The sequence below is a fragment of the Thermobia domestica genome, chromosome 11 (assembly GCF_964235325.1).
Source record: "Thermobia domestica chromosome 11, izTheDome1.hap1.1, whole genome shotgun sequence".
Lineage (NCBI taxonomy): Eukaryota > Metazoa > Arthropoda > Insecta > Zygentoma > Lepismatidae > Thermobia > Thermobia domestica.
The window spans coordinates 43,288,905-43,311,481 of NC_137464.1; the positions used below are offsets into that span (position 1 = coordinate 43,288,905).

The window sequence follows — 22,577 nt, forward strand, 5'->3', positions numbered from 1 at the left end:
TTGATTAAAAAAAAAATCGGCAAGAGGTACCATAAAGGGAAGACTTTTTCAACATCTCGCACCGTTTGCAAGATTGAGCCTACTTCCGGTTGGAGTTTTCAATTCATGTATGATCAGTATTTTCTTTTTCTTGCCTGCAATATGTACATGCAAATGCATTACATACACAATTAATTACAATGTCAGTGATATATGGCATCCATTGGGCAAAACATTCCAAACAATAAAGATTCATCTTAGCCTGGAGAAATGGTAATCCTTCGTTTTTCATTATGATTTGGCCATGAAACAAACGCCTGAGAGATATACAACCCCTGTATGCAACTGTGGAATGATGTAATGTGTAACTCATAGAATATGATGATTTTTTTTTTTTAATATTTTAACACTTCCAGTGTACCCCTAAAAAATGTAATAAAGAAATAACAGCCACGTTTTTTAAATATCAAGTTAGAACTGGACAATCTACATAAAATTTGGAACCGACCAACGAAAACGGTACATTTCTAGCACTTGTGCTGTTCGAGATCCCATTGTTGAAACGATAGGAGACAAATATATAAACCTAGCATTGAATATATATATATATATATATATATATATATATATATATATATGTATATGGACAGCCCTATAGAACATTCTATTGATTTATAATCTGACAAAACGTACTTGATACAAAAGATTGTGAAATACGGAAAATTAAAGCTCTTGTATCTAAATTTTGTTTTGAAATCGTATACTTCTTTATTATTATTATCAGTAAGAGCAGGAGTTGAAATTCTCAGAAGAAAGAAGAAAAAAAGGAAAAACTTCACACGACACTAGCTTTTTCGGAAATACAACCGGAAATTGAATAGGAAGTAGTTACACGCAACTTAAAAATCAGACAAAACGTATTCCCAAGCAGCTTTCAACGTAGACCTACATTTAATGGTTTTAATGCATTTTACATTAACAAAACGTAAGTTCCTTCCGCTAAAAGATTAAAAATGAAGTACATCTTTTTTCAACATTGGTTGTGTTGTTATAAATATGTAATAAGCTTTCAGGTTTTGAACTTAAATAATTTATTTATATATATATAGTGAGCCAAAAGTAGATGAAATAGAATTTGTGCTAGAGTTACACTATAGCAACTGTATTCATTATAATATGTTATACATTCTCAGGATTCGTATAACAGATCGTTTGAGAACTGCTTAATTCTGCTGAGGTACCTTTTGTGAACTTTTTAAGGAACTGTAAACAAATGTTTTGGCAGCAAGTACCTTGCGAACGTCTGTGCAAACTGTTTTGCATCGCCAGCTTTGGGGGGGGGGCATTAAGAATTGAGCCAGTGGTATCAAATTTGGCACAAATGCAGTAACTGGTTTGTCTCTATGGGGCCTGAGTACCAATTGCTTCCAGAGTGTACACAATTAAAGAGACGAGAAAACCTGCTTTCTCGTTGATCTCGTCTCGCGAGCAAGACTATACAGAATATGCGACTTAATGTTTTAAAATTATATGCGAACAACTACACGGGATTTGACTTTAAGACAGTCACCCTTACCGGGAATTGAACACGAAATCACACGCACAGAAGTATGCTAGTTAGTCACTGGAATATCTTATAGATTTTAATTGAATCTTTTATTATTGTTATTATTATTTACTCAAGCATTTATATACAGCGTGTTAATAATCAAAAGTCTTTTTTGAGTGTGAAACTGTGTTTTAAAAGAAACAAATATACCTATAATTAATAAGGGGCCGCGGTTGCTCAGTGGTAGAACGCTCACCTCTCGTGCTTGGGGTCCCGGGTTCGATCGCAGCCCCCGCCAAGTGAACTTTGTGGCGAACAAACACCGTGTTCCTCGGGGTTCTCCCGTTTCCTCCCACTTTCTTCATTCCACCATTTCATTCATCACTCATTATCACCGTCTCCTTTAGCCTAACCGGCATAATAATGGAACGTAAAACTCAAAGATTTCATTTTATTTTTCTATAATTAATAATAATATTCATAATACCCATAGAGCTTTTTTGCATTATTTTGCTTTCCACTTGAAAACTATTTTTTTAAACAAATAAAATAAAACTGGCTGTTGTTTTCAGTGATTATAAAGCATCACAGGTCTTAAAGCATTCTCTCTTCTGAGTGTATCCGTGACAATATAGTTCTACGAAACTTAGGAATTATTTTGTAATTGAATAGGTAACATTATCTGCTGTATTTATGAAAAGCTGAAGCTTGAAAATAAAATTTAAAGAAAAAAACAATATTTGTTTTATCCAAGTTGCAAAGCTAAAAAGAAAAAAAGAAAAGTAAATAAAAAAAATATTTTAAAAAATGAAAAGCTTTGAAAAAGAGGATTTATAGTATGTTAAAAGTTTTAATCCGATTAATTCTCCATAATCGATATAAAATGTTTGCAAAAGCCACGTACACTATGATCTTACTCGAACTAAAGTTTCAAATATTATGCTATTTCAATAGAGGGGTAAAAAAAATGTAAAAAAGAAATACAGAATTTTGAGTTTGGAATGGTTTCAATAATTATATATATTTTCCTAATTGCTGAAATATCTGAGAATGAATGTTCTCAAGTACAACTGTTTCTTGAAATTTTATTCAAATTGATTTATCGAATCTTTATTATACGATGTGTTTGACGAGTCCCTGCATTTTCTTTTGTGTATGGAGTCACTGCTGTTGTGATGTAACAGTAAAAGTCAGTAATCATAAACCATTCCAAATTATGGGCAGATTTTCATGCAAGCATCCTTTGCATTCGTTTATTTACGATTTCTATATGTAGGCAACAGAAAGTTGTGTTACGCGTAGAACAGTACTTTAAACAACTTTCTCAATTGGCTATTCAGCCACATCGCAAGCAAAGAACGCAGCGGATGCTTGCGTGAAAATCCCCTTATGTTTTTGTTGTATATGATTGTTGAAGTGATTGTTAACATTTGAAGTGGAAAATGGAAACGTCGGAAAAGCTGCCATACAATAAAATTCCGATGATGAAAAAACCTATATATCTATATAAAATATTGAAATTCTTTTAACAATTAATATTTTTCTGACTAGAGTATGCACTTCTTTATTAAAAACTAGTTGAATATACCCATGCTTCGCACGGGGGCTGTATTTGGAAGTCAACGCCTGTGGGAGTATCACATGGATTTGATATTAATATCGGTCATTTTGGGCTATTTTTTTTTTACGTGTCTCGCATCCCACCCCCGCTGACTCTCGGCCCGCATCCAATTGTAACTAAATTTTCAAGTCATCGCTAATGGAAGTGTCACCACTGATTTCAGGGACCGCGTAAACTATGAATTCGACACTAATATCGGTTATTTTCTACTACTTTTACATGTCCAGGTAAACGCCCCCCTGAGACCTCCCTTGTTCGAATTTTGACAAAAACATTTAACTCTGGTATGGAGCCTGGACCAAGGCATTCGTGACTAAAATTTATTAACTCTCAGTCAATTTGTCTGGTTCCCAAGCCGGTTCCGGTAAACACCCTCTGAGACCCCCCTGGTTCGAAATTTAAAAAAAGGTTTTCGTCTTGATCTGGGGCCTGGGTCAAGGTACCCCAGACCAAAATTTGGTAACTCTCGGTCCACTCGTCTGGTGCCCAGGCCGCACAAAGACAGAAAAACACACAAACAAACTCTTTATTTTATTTATATTAGATAGAGTATTTCGTAACAGTATGGAAACTGTTACGAAATACTTTAGTTTTGATTTTAAAAAAGTGCATATTCTGGTCAGAAAAATGTTAATTATTTAAATAATAATTCCAGAGTCAGCATGAAGGAAATTGAAATTCTTTGGAGAAGAAAAAGTACACTGTAGACGTGTTTAGACACTGCAAATAATAATAATAATAATAATAATAATAATAATAATAATAATAATAATAATAATAATAATAATAATAATAATAATATTTAATTTCAAAAATCAGTGTTTGGACACTTCCATAGAAACAAATTTTTCTCATTATGTAACATGTCAAAAAAAATGCCCTGAAGTATTCTATCAGGAAAATAATATTATCCAGAGTATATCCTAACAGTATTTGTTAGGCAATTACCCTAAGAGAGTTCAAAATGTACTTCATTACCGCATATTCGACAGATGCATCCAATGAGTACAGGCAGAAACGATTTTTATATGGTAAAGTGTAGTAGCACTATTAAAAAATCTTTTCTGTGCATATATAGTCATTGAGACACATCAGAAGCTCTGATAATTTTTGAACACTCTTAAATCAGTTCCTTAGAAGATATTCAGAGTGTTTTTTGTAATACAAAATTTACCATTTTTCTTTTGTTTGTTTTTCATAAGTGAAAGGAGATAATGAAATGCAACTTACCACAATCATAGATAATGTTATTCTACTAAGAAAATATGAACCTGAAGAATGTTCAGTGTTACCATCCATAGAAATTACAGAGTTGCCAGAATAACAACGCCCCTAAAATCTAAATTATGGCAGCGACTAGAGGAACGATCTCAACTGCATTTCATTACCTATCATGTTGCCTTGGAATCTTGTGAACTACTTTTTAAATAACATTATTATTTAACTTTAATAACTGCATGTTAAAACTTTATTCCAAACTAAACACAACTATTATTTAAACAGTAATTCAAAGGAAACCAAAACAACATTATACGTAATCAAATGCAGTTGAGATCGTTCCTCTAGTCGCTGCCATAACTTAGATTTTAGGGACGTTGTTACTCTGGCAACACTGTAATTTCTATGGATGGCAACACTGAACATTTTTCAGGTTCATATTTTATGTTGTAGAACAACATTATCTATGATTGTAGTAAGTTACATTTCATTATCCCCTTTCACTTATGAATAAACAAGCAAAATAAAAATGGTAAATTTTGTATTATTTTTAGTAAGGCAGGCTCTTAAACCATTGCCACATAAAGTCTAAATCATGTTCAAACACTGGCTTGCAGTGTATTAACATTCTTCTTTTGCATATAGAACAAACACGTTTGCAACTATAGAGCTGGTTCAGTGTTATATTTCATGTTAAGAAGCTGCACATAGTCTGCGTAAAACAACTTAAAGAATGAACAAGACTGCTTTCACACAAATTTTATTAGGCTCAACTCATTCTTTGTATTCAAAGAAAAGAAAAAGAAAAAAGAAATTACATATATTAAGAGCATGTCTGACAACACTTGTAAACAACGAAATTAGCTCGCAATTTTGCCGTCTCTGCAAATACTGTATATCACATGTATATTACCTCGTATTAATGGTTGATCCGAAATTGGGTTTGGGCACCAAACCTCGCGTCCCAAAATCTCGCCTGTCCTAAATTACGTGGGACGTAATCTCGCCTGGGAAAAAATTTCGTCAGTATAAAATCTCGTCACGGTGATTTCTTCGATGTAGAATGTTTTAATTGTTATATGTATATATTTAGTAATAACACATAATTGCATTAAAATAATGACAAGAAAAATTCTAACGCATGCTTAGGAAATATTATATATATACATATATGTATGTATGTATGTATGTATGTATGTATGTATGTATGTATGTATGTATGTATGTATATATATATATATATATATATATATATATATATATATATATATATATATATATATATATATATATATATATATATATATATATATATATATATATACACTAGAAATAAAAATTACTATGTTTGTGACATCATATCTCTTGAGCCACCCAACCGATCTCAATCAATTTTCAACATAGATGAGCCTAAGGCCTGGGATGTTTTATTATTTCACTTTAACGGTGCAACTTAGGGGAGGGGGAGGGGGTTTCATCCCGCAAAGTTTTTGCCAAGCGAGATTTTGGTCCGCGAGGATTTAACAGGCGAGTTTTTGACCCACGCGATGCTTTGGGCGGTGAGGTTTGGGCCACGCGAGGTTTTAGGCGGCTGGTTCAGGCCACGCGAGGTTTTGGGCGGCGATATTTCGGCCGTGAGATTTTATCCGTATCCTGTGAAATTGAAAGTAAAGTGTAAGAAATAATAAACTGTAGATTTCTTTTGTAACTGTGATCTAATCTCTTTCCTCAGTTCGTAGGATCTTTTCCACATTCCAGCTTCTTTATGCATTGACATCAACACTTGAGCAATTTCTCCTTTTCGTCGTTCTTTTCTTTTTTGTTCTCAATATTCCCTCTCTGTACCGTACTAAATATTTCATTCACATTAAAATCCTTCCCTTTACTTAACTATGTTCTTATATATAAAGTAAATGATTTTAACACGGATAATTACTTTGATTGGAAAGAAATTGTAGCAACGTTCTCCACAACAGAGGTTTTCAACCTTGTTTTTCTTGTTACTTCTCGTAAACAGTTCATACTTGATGCTCTTTCTTCGTGCTCATTGGTCAAACGTGCATTTCGTCTGACCTCATCTACGATTTCAGATGTAATACTGAATTCTCAAATTTTCAATAATAATAATAATAATAATAATAATGTCACCAGTTTATACGTATTAAGCCTTGGATATAGCGTCTTTGAAATTTTACTAAAGCTAAATTTAAATGGTAATTAAATGTGGGGCATTATTCATAATTTCACAGTTTATTTCTGTTAGTAGCTTGCTTCCCCTTGCTTGCTTCCCACTTCTCCAGAGAGGGAGTTCGGATCCCACGTTCAGAACCGCTGCTCTATAAGTTAGAACAATTTTGTTGAATCATTCAAGGATATTTCTATTTATCTTTTAATAACATAAAATAGGCAAGAAATGTCCCACATTAAGTTATGCAAAGCATTGAGAAAACGCAAGGGAGTTTAACAAAATGATAGAAAAAGCCAAAAGAAGTTACAGTTGATCAACCGTTTTAGAACAGAAAATTGCTACGTGAAGACGAAGATGTTAGCTGAGAACTGTAGTGTGTCAAAAAAACTTACAAATAGCAAATCCCTACTATTAAGATTCATTTATTTATTTACAGAGAATATTATACGTAAAGATATCCATTTACAGTATCCATAACGACAGATAAAAATGTAACAGTAGGATAAACATACAATTGATAATTTTAATGACTGGTTAATCATCTATTCTGTCACTTAAAGAATTTACTGCTTTTCTAAATTTAGTGAATATATCAATACTTGGATCAACCACACAAATTTGTTGTAGAGCTGACACATGTTTCAAACAGGTGAGTTTTTCATTGTATTGGTCTTGAATGTTCTACTATGAAATAAGTCAGTTTTTGGACGTCTTTTGACGTTGGAAACTAAATTTCAGAAGTTCAAGTAATGGCAACACTTGGGTGTTAAAGTTTATAATTTTGTATAGAAGGTAGAGTAACCGAACTTTTCTTCTGCTGTAAACGGTTACAATGTTAATTCAAGATTAGCATGTTTCAAATTTAAGATGTATGACTGTTTCGTTAAATCTAAGTACCCTGCGAATTTTGATTGTATCATTTCTACTTTACGGCTAAATTTTTTGCTTACAGGTTTCCAGATTTCGGCAGCATATTCAAGTTTCGATTTAACAATTGCATTATAAATCGTTTTTAATGTGTCTTGTTTCTACAAATTTCTTCGAGTTCTTATTGTATATCCCAAATTTTATAAGCTTTGCTCACATTTTTTGTAACGTGGTAGAAAAATGTTAGTTTGGTCTTAAAAGTGAACCCGAGGTCCTTAAACTCTCCGGTTCCTTTTAACATTGTCGTTGTCAATGTAATAGTTATATTTTAGAGATGTGTTCTAACGCGAGTATGGCATTATAAAATATTTATTTACATTGAGGTTTAGATCATTGAGTTGACATCATTTTAAAACCGCATTCATATCGTTTTGAAAAGATAACGAGTCGTTGTCATTACAAATATTAATACATCTTCCGAATTTTAGGTCATCTGCATATAGATTGCTGAATGAATTTGCAGGCAATTGGGAATATCAAGCTGTTGCTGGTGATGATAACGATAAACTAATGTACAGATTATTTTTATTTTCTTTTAACTTTGTTGCAGTAAGAACACGAATATTTTACTGAAAACGGGGGAAAACGGAGAAACTCGAAAAGCATATCTGTCAGCTTTTTTGCACAGACTATTCCTGGTAAGCTGAAGATTATTAAGTATAATGTAAGCCCAAATAACAAAATAGGACCAAGATAGAAAATAACATCTTACTAAGAAATATGTCTAAATTATGTATGTTATGAAATAAGAGTGCATACAGAATGAGGAAAGATGTCCTATCAAAGATAGGCTGAATTTTAAAAGTTGAAGTTGGAAAAACAATGCAGTATATTAAATAATGAATGTGGCAATAAAAATTAGATTATTTGTACCAAGTAGTGAACATGTATTAAGAATATATACAAATATATATATATATATATATATATATATATATATATATATATATATATATATATATATATATATATATATATATATATATATGAAAGGAAGACAAATGGAGAAATTAAGATCAAACTTTCATAGCATGACCACAAGAGCATAACAATAAAACAAACGAGGACAGAAATCACTATGAACAATATAAGAAAAAATATACTCACATTGCGAATGTTTTGACTTACCCTCATATATATATATATATATATATATATATATATATACCTTTTCAACTACTTCTGTTAAAAGATAGCTACATATATAGAACACTCGAGAAAAATATCGAATTATAGCAAACAAACAAAAAAAGGTAACTACTACTTACCAATAATGGTTAGGTTGATTTTGAGATTTCGAGTTGGTGAATTGCGGAAATCCACCCGACACCTATATACACCTTCATCCTCCAAGCGTAACTGTGAAATCAACAGTTCAGCTGGAACAGTCACTGTACGGAACATTGCTCGATTCCCGAAAGCGGTGGACGACGACCACGTTTTCCGTTCCTCGAATTTACGACCACGCACATCCACACTGGAAAACAGAGAAAAACAGTAGAAATTAAAAATTAGCTCTACACCAGAAATTCACTTCCAAATATTAAAATACGAATTTCAGACAGAATTACATTTTAATTTTGGGAACAATTAATGACTAAGGTGTTTTCCCCGCTTCTTGTTTATCGTAAATTATTCAAAAATATTAATTTTATGTAAAAAAGAAATATCCAAATCGTTCCAAATTGACTTGCAAAAGACAGGGACTAGTTTAGAACGAGAAACACGAGAAGGAACTTCGAGAGAGAATGAGCCAGGGTATCTAACGTTAGTCAAAGTGCCCATATATGGGATTCGATCTCAGAACTATTCGGTTTCTAAACGGGAGCGAGTAAAGTTTGCTTAAACCAAGCCAATAAATGAATATAAGCAACGACGAAATACGAGTAACTATGCATTTCAGTTCAGCTTATTTTAGACCATTTCTGTTTCAAGTGTCCCCTCGAAAAATACGTGAAACATACTTCGATCCCTCCCTCGCCGCTCTTTTACGGAGAAAACCTTCCCTTTACTTTGGAGAAATAAGTGAATAACCTCAGTTGCGTTGTCAATTTGTCATTCAGTCATTTGATCTTGGCGAGTGAAAATCGTAGGGTACAATGGCTAACAAGATAGTGCACAGCGAAGACCGTGAGAAAATTCAATGTGGCAACCCTGTCCATATCAAACAATTGCATAATCTCAGCCGCAGCAACTTGTCTCTCCTCTTTTGAGGGAGGTATGGGAAAACAAATTGACAGCAGCGCCAACGGGGCAACACTTGAACTAGAAAGGCTGTAACTAACTGGAACAATTACAGTTAACTGAAATCGAAGAACTAATTTGACTCAGTCAGCATTTTTATCTTATCCAAATACTTGATTATTACCTACGCATTTGTATACAATATTACATAGTAATTAGTTAATTCTTGATATGAATAAAATTGTAACCAAAGTACTCATTGATTCACCAAGTACTCGAATAAATACTAGTAAATTAACTCTTGATTTGAGTAAAAAATATTCACTATTCTATCCAAAGTACTCAGACATTTTTCAAGTCCTTGTAATGCCAAATCTAACTCTTGATTTGAGTAAATAAATTAAGGATTGCATTCAAAATATTGTGTGGTTTTCACAGTGTTAAAATAAATCTAGATGCTAAGGAATTAACTCTTTAATTTAAGTTTAAATAGTTCAGAATTGTATCCAAGATATTCGGCAATTTCCGAAGTACTTAAAAACATTCTAGAAACTAATTAGTTAACTCTTGATTTGAGTAAATGATTTCAGCATTGTATCAAAAATATTAGATAGGTTTTGAAATGTTAGATACCACACAGAAACTAATGATTTTACCTTGTGCTGTTCTTATCAACACGCTAATTATTGTATTTAAATACACATTAAAATACAAATTACCTCACATACTTTCAATTTCGTATTTAATGGGTTTTACTTCGTGGCACTACGACTGATCGTAAGGAAGAAATTGCATATTTAAGAACTACGGAAGGTGCCATGTTTGAATGCACTTGCATTCGTGGGAAGTAATTACGCGCATAAAGTAGTATGCAAGAATCAGATTGCTCTAACTTGTTCTACTCTAAGAAACTATGTAAATTGTGATTTCAGTAAAAAAAAAAAATTCAGAATTATATCCAAAATATTCAGCGATTTTTTTAAAAAAAATATTTGGATACAAGCCAGAAACTAATGAGTTAACTCTTGATTTCATTTAATGAATTCGATATTGTTTCCAAGTATTTAGCAATTATTTGAGCAATTGAACACATGCAAAGCTAATGAGTTAGCTAATTCTTGATTTGGGTAAATGAATTCGATATTGTTTCCAAGTATTCAGCACTTATTCAAGCAATTGAATACATGCAAAGCAAATGAGTTAGTTAACTCTTGATTTGGGTTAAAAAAAATCAAAGTCATATCTAAACTGTTCAGTGATTGCACAAGTAAGTTGGAAACAATCCAGAAGTTAAAATATTAGTCATTGGTTTCAATAAAAAAAAATAAATAATTCAAAATTGTATCAAAAATATTCAACGATTTTCCTTTATGCAACGACGCTGAATTAATAAACTGAAAGTGTTAATTTGAATCAACTCAAACAATAACTAACTCATTTCGATACTGGGTTATATCCAAATGATTGAGAAAGTACCATTTGAACATGAAATCAAGTTTATTACTGATATCATATTACAGATTATAGTGCATTATTTATTGTAGTTAAATAACGTATCGAACAGATGATAAATAATGAAGTTTTCAAATTATTAATTGCTCTTATCTTCTTTCTTTTACTAGAAAGATCAACCTTAAAATGAAACATTAAACGATTATTGGAAACTAAAATTGGAATTCCTTCATATTTCTTTTTACATGCGTGCTGAATATGATAGGTTAAGGATAAAATTGATGAAGATGCTTAAATTAAAATTTCAGTTGGGTGTTGAGTAAGACTTATCTTGATCAATTTAGAGACGATAAGGAAAAAGAAAGAGAAAGACGGAGAAGAAAAAAATGAAAGATTGATTGTAGTAGATGAAGATTATGTTCTTTTTATCCTCCTTCTTATTTACATTTCATCTTCTGCCTTTAATAGCACAGAAAAAAGATTGATGAATCGTGTTTCATAAGAGGTGTGTGAGCAACACTGGTGGACTACTCTTAAGGAAAGAGTTTCTTTGAACCTTTCTTTGCATTTTTTTTCCTTTCGTAAGTTTACAATTCATTATTCATACAGTGAAAATATATTTCATAAAATTTATTATCATGCTCTCGAAGAAGTACATCAGTCTTCCGTGTGTCCGTCATATATATATATATATATATATATATATTTTATAATATTTTCATGTCTTGTAAAGAAATTCGATATCAATATTTATAATATTTTTTAAAAGATTCAATTCGTGTCTCTTGTGAATGTACTGTATTTCGAAAGCTTGTGCAAAGTATTGTATTATTCATCCATGGGTAGTTATGAAACAGTTCTTTCTTGGTATAGTCTTGTACAGAGAAAAAGATCTCTCATCTTTGATTGAAATTATCCAACTTGTAAGATACATTAAATATCTGTCACTTAGCTTGCATTACCTGTACAGAAAATGTTGCACACATATATGTATAGGCAATTTAGAAAACAATAACACAGCATTGACACTTTGGTATGGTTTTAAATATGAGTAGCTAAATAAACGTATTCGAATTAACGAACTTTCTGTGCTGCGTGTCTCATAAATTCCGAACCATAGCGAATTTTCTGTCTTAATATTCGTTCTTTTTTCTCTTACAGATCAGGGGTCTAGAAGCAAAACCTGCTAATTCATTTTTCAGTTTTGTGAGGAGACGAAACAAAAGTGACTTCCTTATGTTTCATAATTGTCAAACATTTTTTTAATGTTTAGTGGTTACTACTTAATCCAGAGGAGTAAAATCTACCACTAATGAAAAACAATTATTCAACAGTTCTGAAACAGAAAAGAGTAATTTGTTTTTTTTTTTTTTTTTCGTTTTCTGGCAAATTTGAAAAATGGACTTAGCAGGTTTTGCTTCTATATCCCTGAGATGTTCTTGCATCTGGATTGATTAAGTGTTGAGAAACCCATTCATGTGGTACTGATTGTAGCAGACACCAATTAAAGAGATGTCAATTAGGAATTTCCAGATAGATTGTACCCAGATTGACACCTTAGTTAGGTGAACAAACTCATTCAACAATTTGGAAAAGACGAAATCTTTAAGAGACAAATTTCGTAGTAGGTCATAGATGACCTTAACAGATGAGTAGACATCGTTTCAGTGTCCTGCTTAAATGTCTTTTGTGAAACTTAAGAATATTTATCCAGAGGTAATTCACAGAGACGGTAGAAAACTCTATCCATAAAATTCTAAAAAGCAATGCAATTGTATCCATTCGATATACAATTGTTACGAACATTAGGTGAGAATGTTCCAGGTAGGAGAGTCGAACATTGCAAATGGACTCTGCACGAATGTGAGATTTAACCCAATTTTCCGTTTACTGTCCTTTCCACTAACTACTAAATTTTCACGTTTCTGGGGAGATGAATAAGAAAACTCAAGTTACTCGTCACTACAACACTCCTATTGGATGTTAGCTTCCTATACAAAAGTGATGATTGCCTCATGCTCTATGTGGCTTAGAGAATGATCAAATATCTTATTTTCTGTCTAAAATATTATAACCGAACAGACATATTTTGGCAATGCTCTAATAGAAAGGATTTTCAATGTTCTTGAACCCGTAAGAAAACTTCCTATTTCTTTTTCAGCAGGCCAATGCATCGCTGCATGAAAGATGGGAGTTCAGCACATGGCTGGACTTGCAATTTATTGGACATTGATTCGTTGGAAAGAAATGACTGGGAATTTTCCAGAAATCCAGACTTCACATCCTATGACTTGCCTCTGTTATGCCACTTAAAAGAAATGGTGAACCATGGGAAAAAACAAAGTGAACATATTGTATCATGATCGTTTACAGTTACTCCATACATTATTGGTCCTGTCACATTGGAAAAAAGCGGAAGAGAAAATATTCACCTTTACATAGGGGCTAACGGTGACCTTATTGAATATTAATTGTAAATTGGACATTTTTGTACTACTCCCGAGTTTTGACATGTCCTGTATCTAGAGTATGTATCTAGATTACATGAAGAATTGTGTGTTTTGAAAAGACAGTATATCACTGTCCAATTAGTATTATGTATCTAGATTGTGTATATGACACAGTGTGTTTTGATGTTTATTTTTCATTTTTTAAGTTAGTTACACCTCAAAGTAACACAACATCTTTCTCCTCACTCTACAAATCCCAGTGGAATTATGTGTTTATTTTAGTGTGTTTGTGTATATCAACGATATTTTGTTATTTCAACAACAGAAAACTAATACACGAACTTCAACAAAACTTACTTTTGGCAATTGAAAACATATTATGTTATTACAGGAACTGCATAGAAAACACTCCAGGATATGCAAATGGTAAATCACTATACATGTTACACACAAAACCTTTGACAAATTTAGTATACTTCTTTTTTTTACCTGTATCACTACAGGCTTCATTATTATATTTCAATTTTCGTTTATAATTAAGCAATTAAAGTATATTAATTGAAATTTCCCAACAATGCATATTCATTTGGACAACAAAATACTGACATGTAATTAGCAGACGCTCGTTTTAAATATTCCTTCAAGGCATGTGAACAAACATTATGGTAGCTTCTGCCTCAACTAGCATAATACATACATATTTTCTTTTGAAAAGGTGAATTCATTTTGTGTATGATATATATATGTTGAATACGATTTCATTAGCAAATGTACAACACTGTGAAAATCAGCTTTATGACAGATAATGGCTGTGCAGTTGTAGAGTATTGATTTTGCGTTGATAACTTTTTTGTGAATAAAGGAAAACTGGGATGTGTTTGCAATGTATTAAACGGGGAACTAATTAATAAAGCTTTATTGTAATCAAAGTTGTTTTTGATGCCACTACTTTGAGTTTGTTAAACATCCCCCCACCCCCCGTCGTTACAAAGGAAGTGCCAAAAGGGCACATAAGATACGACAATATCCTCATTAGAATCTTAAATTATTCAAATTGTTTATTCTAATAAATAAAACTAAAATGTCAACGAAATTATTGTGGCCCCGGGTAGAATAGTCGCTCACGTTCTCGTCTTTGGTGTGTGCGGTCCCGGGTTTGATTCCCGGTTGGGAACACTCAGTCGAAAAAGTGTAAAAGCTTTTCTTCAGGCCAGCCGTAATGGATGAGGTTTTTTTCTCATTCACACAGGCAAATGCCGGGATGGTATCTAACATATAAGTTCCAGGACGATTCCTGCCTCCTTTTTTCCCGGTAGTGTGATCGCCGATGGACGTCATCCCTCATATACGTGACGGGCTAACATGGTCATAGATGTCATACGCCCAGAAATCTAATTCTTAATCGTATGCTAATCAAAATGATTATTTAAATAAACCAAATTGTTAGAGCGGCTTTTACTAAAATATCTTCATATTTGGAGATCGAAACAAAATCAAGTTCCAGCTTCTGAAAAATCCTATGAAAACCTTACATTTCAAATTTGGTCAGATACATTTTAAAAATTATAGTATTCCACGGCTATGTTATTAGGCTAAAGGAAGGGTGATTAATTATAGTAAAACATTATCAAAGAATCGGTAAAATGAAGATGTAAGAGGAAATGGAAACCACAGGGACACAATGTTGTCCACCATGAATTTACATGACCTGTGGTTAAACCAGGAACCCCTTTCTTACCGCCAAAATTGGACCAATCCTAAACCTCAACTGTAGTCGATAACTCGGGGATCAAAGATGTGCAAAGAAAAATATTTCTCATGCGTAATAAGAATACTTTCATGCCCAAGATTGGTCGAGGTCTGATAGGTTTTGTAGACCGCGTACATCGTCCTTGTTGTGGTGATTTTCTTTAGAGACACAACAGAAAAAGTAAACAAACAGATGAATTGATTTATCAGGAAATGTCCCATGAATGATGATTTGCCTATTACTGAAGACGGTATTTCGGTAGGGTGTTGAATAATTAGGTGTGTACGGTTTGCAGATTATATGGTACTTGCTGCGCAATGTGAAAAGAAAATCGATTAGATGTTAAAAGACCTTAAGGGACGGCTGTGAAGAATATGGAATGAAAATAAACGAATGAGAAGGTGTTAGAAAGAGTGGAAGAGAAAACACTTAAAATGGAAAGGGCCAAAGACGCTACAGTTAGTGCATGATACTAAAACAGAAAAATCGTACGTGAAGACGACCAAGTAACCAGCCAATAATGGCAGAATACCTATGACGCTGATGATGATTACTAGGATGCTGATTTTCTAAATGGCTGGAAATCTAAAACAGATAAGTGAGTCGTGATAAGGGTATCTCATGTAAAATAATATTGTCTAGCTAGCTCTTGTTTCACTTTTCGATTTTATTTTACCTATTTGAAGATATCACATAATTACTGTAAAATTAAGAGTATTTTAATTTCGCCTTGATAGGTCCCTCTTAAAACAGAAATCTTTATTTATTTATTTCTTATGCATGCAAAAAAATTTCACTTTCACTTTCACTCTCTCTTCTTTCATATGAGTACAGGGGGAGTTTACACTTCTCTCACGTATCTCTGGAGGCCCCTCCATCTTCATCTCACAGTGACAGATACTCCCCAGAGATGAAACTTTTAAATACTATATAACCACTGTATATTCTCTACCCCTTATTTCATTTCAACGTTGGCCTATCGTTCATTAGCTATATGTTTCTATTCGTATAGAACTGTTTAAAAATAAACACTATAGTGTGTTCTTCCTACATACTTCTATTTCAATTCTTCCTTAAAGGAAAATGTGAACTAGCCAATCTAAAAATCTCTTAATTTTGTGAGAGTTTCTTAGCCAAACTGTGATTCGGTTTCTTGCTATGCGAGGTTAATTACTAACAAATCTCCGAAAAGTTTTGTTATGCAAAAACATCTGTTCACCAACCTGCAAATATTTCTTTATGCGGCAATATTTTTTTAAAACCTAACTGTGAATTGTTAGATATTTTCTTAACTAATCTATACTGCATTAGTATGCCAGAATAGTATTAAAACTATCTGTAAAATTTTGCTAAGCCGAACAAATTTTTCCTACTATGTGAGAATATTTCCTCCTAATAAAACTTACGCATAGTTATACAAATTAATTCCCTCTTTGGTTTTCATTTTTTAAGTATTACGTAGGAACCAAAGATTTGCACATTATAATATTCCAGTGGGTTGTATTAGGCGTCAGGGTCTATCAAGATGCAAAGTTTGATCCAGGTCGAATGTGTTAGGTTGTTCTCGTATAATATATAGTGGTTTTGTCATTGATTTCTCTAGCGAAAAAGAAAGAAAAAAAAAAACATTTGCATAACAAAAACTTTGAACATTAGTTACAGAATTGGTCGTACAATGTAAGAGTGTAAGATTTGTTTACAAAAGGAAAACAAAATCTTTGCCACATACCGAAAAGATAACTAATTGCTCAATAAATAGTTCAGTATAACTTATGTTTCCAGGTTATTAAAAATCATTCACCGGCAAGGAAATCATTATAGATTGACTTAGAAATTTACAAGAAAGAATCATGCAACGAATAGTTTATACCTTGATAGGGAAAACTTCTGTTGGACCACAAGTTACTGTGTGAAACCATGTATGTGTTTTGTTACATGTAAATTTTGAATATCATATAGCCAACATATCTTTCTTTTCCCCCACACAAACAGCAATTTTTTCTTTCTTTAATGTCTAAAGAATCTGGCACTGAGCGAGGATCTATAGCTTAATGTGAGATCTACCGAAAACAGAATCCAGGTCTTCAATGCCAAAGGCGCGGACTCTAACCGTACAACCAGGAGACTTTATTTGCACTATGATCTTGTGTGCAAATACAGCTTATAGTGGTATTTTAAAACTGTATATCTTTCCTGTTAATTATGCATATTTTTGTACTTTGCCTTAAAGTTATTCTGCTATTAAGAAAACCGCCTTGGCAACTGAATTAAATAGTATCTGTCTTCTCGCAGGCGTTACGTACTGAAGGGGTAGGTAAGAGGTAAATGCCCAGAAGTTGCCAAGAAGGCAGAGGAAGATATTGTGTACAACTAAACTACCAAAAGAGAGAGAGAAAAAAGTACAATTTAAATAGGTGGCTTGAAACGCGAAACTGGAATCATTAGTTCGCTAGATTGCGCTGTTAGGGGTTCACGCTACACTAAGAAATGGAGTCATTATCCAAGGTAATGGTGCCATTATTTCTTCTTTGTGACACAGTAGAAAAGACCTAATGATAGAGGAATCGTCTAATAGAAATAATAAGATAGTCCTGTATTGGTTCGTAAGTTTTACGCCAGCTATTATCTCTCTTTTTTCCAGCTCGTATTATAATCAGATTTAGGTTAATTATTTCTAATAATGAAGGATGGTTTATATTTTACGTCAGAGCTGCAGAGGACATTTCTTCGTGTTTTTAATTAAAATGCAAATGAAAGTTCAGTCGTAAATATTCTCTCTGGGTGTACAACAGAAAACTGCGAGTTTTACCCAATGCAATGCAGTAGTTTACAAGATTGATTTTTGTTTTAAAACTAACCCAAACGGTTACGGCTCTTAATTCACACACATTACTACCGTGAGAGAGATATATACATGTATGCAGATTAATAGAACACAGTCTGAAACAATGATATTTCATTAGTTTTGGTAAAGGCTGCCATTTTTGTAAATGAGAAACTGAGTTATTATAGACAGATAGGTGTTGAGTATTAAAGGCAAATATTTCAAGATTGAATCAAAATATCCTTTTAGCCTGAGTAGTCTATATGGAAATTATGCGTACATAGCTTTAACATGTACAGATTTGAGCAGTAATTTTGATAGTAAAAGTAATAAAATTCTTATGTGTATATATAGAAGCGGCATCCATCTGTGTATAATTTAGGCGGGAGGAGGAAAGCGAGAGTGTTCAGTTATGTTTTGCTGTCATATATTGTCTTACAAGATATCAATTACGATCTTAATACAAATATGGCGGCCCAAACTAATTTCGAGGGGGAGGATTGAGGGTCTTGTAATAATCTAGCTTCGACGCCCGTGATATACAGCACGATCACTAGTATTTCTCTAAATTGTGTTGGTTATTCAGTTCTAGGATTGGGTTTGAGTGGTTGAACTAGATTGGATTTGAATTAACGTCTCATTCAGCAGCGAGGCTATATGGGACGTGGACCTACAACTTAACGTGAGATTCGAGGCACATGAGTTTCCGTCAGGATAGGTTTGAATTGTGTTTTAAGTCCTTATGCAACAGCAAATTGTATTGGTTACTCAGTTTTAAGTTTGGATTTGAATGCTTGTACTGGATTGGATTTGAATTTAGCGTCTCGTTCACAGCAAGGTTGCATGAAACGTGGACCTAGAGTTTACGTGGGAATCGAACCACATGAACTTCCGTCGGGATAGCTTTGAGTTATGTTTTAAATCCTTATACAACAGCTAATTGTATTGGTTACTCACTTTTCGATTTTGGTTTGAATGGTTGAGCTAGATTAGATTTGAATTTATCATCTCGTTCACAGTAAGGCTATATGAGACGTGGACCTAGAATTTAAGGTGAGATTTGAATCACATGAGCTACCGCCAGGACAGGTTTGAGTTGTGTTTTAATGCCTTAAGCAACAGCAACAGCAACAGCAATTGGTACAGTTGGCCAGGGCACAAAATCAACATTAAAAATCAACCCTCAGCAATATAGGCCTCTACTCATTACACTATCTAGCCTACAACAGAGTTGGACTACATGACAATGACAGATGTATTAAATTTTGCCATTGCTCGTTGAAGCAATGGTATTTTTTTAAATGGTTACCGTCGAAGTATGTGCTTTTCGTTTGAACATATAACTGATAGTGTATCTGCCACAACATACGCTACACCTCTTGAATAAGCGGAAACTTTAAGGAAGAAAAATAAAAGACAATATCCGAATGTAAATCGATTCCTTAAAATTCGTTTGGGTAAGTGTGTGTCTGCCTTGTACATATTCTGTATCAATTTTCGATTTTTTCTGATATAGATTACGGTAATTTAGATAGATTACGGTATAGGTTCTGCAGTTCAAATTTTAAATATGTTATGTTTACTAACTAACTAACTCTATGGCCTATGAAACCAAAGGTTCAATGCCACGTTCACAGAATCTCTCCTTTGACTTCTATCTGTAGCCAACTGGATCCAGTTTCTACTTTGTTTTCTTAGTCCTCCCCTCTGCGCCTAGGTTTTCCTAATAGTCATTTTCATAGTAATTGAACTTACAGTTAAGACTTCGAGAAAGCATTCCTACTGTCTTACATTCTGGTTTCATGATCTCCCCACCTGAGCATCCTAGACATGATGACCCAAACAATGTTTGGTAAACGGTAGAAATTATGCAGTTCCTCGTTATGAAGTTTCCACCATTCCTCATTCCCGTTTCTCTTGAGTCCGAATATTCCTCTCAGGATTTTTAGTTACATGTGATTAAATGATGCAAGCATGGTGCATTGCAGCTTTTGAATCCACACTACTTTTCTCACTAATAAAATATTTATTTTTGCTAATTTTAAAGACTTCCCAGTTGTTCATGAACTACTAGGAGTGTGGCATCCATGAAAGCTATGGGAGTTGTCGTTTCTTCTGATTAATCAGGTTAATGTATTAACATAAATAATGTAATAATTATATCAGAATAATGAATGCATTGAATATTCATAACAATGCATTAAGAAAAATAATAACCTCGAAAATCACGCTACTACGCTGAAAATTACATAGTTTTTATATTAAAAAAAAAAAAATAGAAGTAACTACCAGTTAATTAATTGCGATCTGCAAGACCTTAGTGTGCTGTAGAAAGTTTGTAATATAAAAGTGTGAGATGCAAGCGTTCAAAATGAGATATCAATACCGTTATACAGAACACAAAATTTGAAGAATTATCGTAAAGGGTAATTTTTGTAATTACATCAAATTTAAGTCATATTGTCATAGCTTTTAAGTTTGAGCCTTGAATAAAACAGAAATCCAACATATTTTCGAGCTGTTACGAAAATATATTTAGTCCTTTCTGGTTCATGAAAGATAGAACTAGCTTTCCGTTTCTTGCGGGGGCTTTCTCTTCAGACCCTGAATTTGCTCAGACAACCGCCTTTTATCTTTGAAAAGTCTAAGTACCAAATTTCATGTCTCTAATCTTAAAGGAACTTTGAGATATGGTCATTCTATTGTAACTCACTCTTTTTTCTCCTTTCTCGGGGAAATATTTTTAAAAAATGTTGAAACATATGTCTAATTATTTTAAATGGGTAGAACATATTGTAAAATTCGTGTCTATATCCTTCTGAGGAGAAAAGATATAGGAATTTTGCTATAATAATTGCAAGTTTGAGCCTTGAATAAAACAGAAATCCAACATATTTTCGAGCTGTTACGAAAATATATTTAGTCCTTTCTGGTTCATGAAAGATAGAACTAGCTTTCCGTTTCTTGCGGGGGCTTTCTCTTCAGACCCTGAATTTGCTCAGACAACCGCCTTTTATCTTTGAAAAGTCTAAGTACCAAATTTCATGTCTCTAATCTTAAAGGAACTTTGAGATATGGTCATTCTATTGTAACTCACTCTTTTTTCTCCTTTCTCGGGGAAATATTTTTTAAAAATGTTGAAACATATGTCTAATTATTTTAAATGGGTAGAACATATTGTAAAATTCGTGTCTATATCCTTCTGAGGAGAAAAGATATAGGAATTTTGCTATAATAATTGCCAAATCCATCTTCCCAACAAATTTCGAAAAAATCATTCCTTAGTGGTACCTTTCGTCACAAATCATATGCATTGTGAAAACTTCAAGTATCTAGCTTAAGTGGTTTGGCCTGGGCGTTGGTCATTCACACACTCACTCAGGGTTTCTTTTATATAGAGAAGTTGTCCATATCTCCGAATCTCGGTAGGATCAGAAATGAAATTTGGTAATTATATGAACTTTTCATTTAAAATAACTAGATATGTGTTTCACCGTTCTTTTTTACATTTCTCCTACAAAAAAAAAAGTGTGAAGAAAACCATTTCATTTCCCCCCTTCCTTGTCGACTTTCCGAACGTCCTTTCTTATAATACCTTATGTCACAAAACCTATGCACTATCAAAATTTCAAAGTTTCTAGCTTAAATGCTTTTTTCCTAGTCCTTGATCAATCCGTCATGACTAGTACTTTTACACATACATACAGAGATTCGAATTCTCCAAATAAATTTACAAATCAGAAGTAGGTAACTTCCATTCAATGTTTTGAGTTAAAATACTAGTGGCTGTATTATTGAAAATACCCTGTAGGTACCACCTGAATGGTTGCACTCGAGATACGTCCTTTCATACAGTCCCAAATTTGAACTTACCGAAGAACTACATGGACGAATAATGTTTGAAATTTGATTTTCATGTTTTAGTTTGAAGTGGCGCTAATTAAAATACACAAGATGGTTCGGAGAGCCAAGTGTAAAGATTTTTGCCTTTCAGGTTAGAACTAAAGGATAGTGCACGGAAGTTTTGAACTTTCCCATCACCTTTCATTATAAAAGTGTCCTCTTGTATACAGTAATAAATATTACAAGTAAAATATAAGTTCCTTCAAATAACTTGGTAATTTGCTGGTTTTTAGTAGTCATCCAATGACCATGCGTCTTAGGGCGTGTTGGATAGGTGCATCTCAATGACCAGGCGTCTTAGAGAAGGTAGTGAGAGCTCTCAATGACCAGGTGTCTTAGAGAAGGTAGTGAGAGCTCTCAATGACCAGGCGTCTTAGAGAAGGTAGTGAGAGCTCTCAATGACCAGGCGTCTTGAAGAGTAGATGGTTGTTCAATCGGTGATAATGGATGCCTTCTACGGTGTCCTTTCTTCTTTTATGCAGAAATGTTGCTGACTACTTGAATCTTCGTCACTTGCCAATCGTTGGCGATA

At 33.3% G+C, this 22,577-nt stretch overlaps 1 protein-coding gene across 2 annotated transcripts in view; it reads right to left on the reverse strand.

The window, feature by feature from the left end:
* side-IV (sidestep IV transmembrane protein) overlaps nt 1-22,577 on the reverse strand; it is a 980,143-nt gene that overhangs the window by 301,254 nt on the left and 656,312 nt on the right. For both annotated transcript variants that reach the window (XM_081730407.1, XM_081730406.1), the window contains exon 3: nt 8,751-8,959. In XM_081730407.1, coding sequence (XP_081586533.1) covers nt 8,751-8,959 — 209 coding nt within the window. The remainder of the gene's footprint in view (nt 1-8,750; nt 8,960-22,577) is intronic.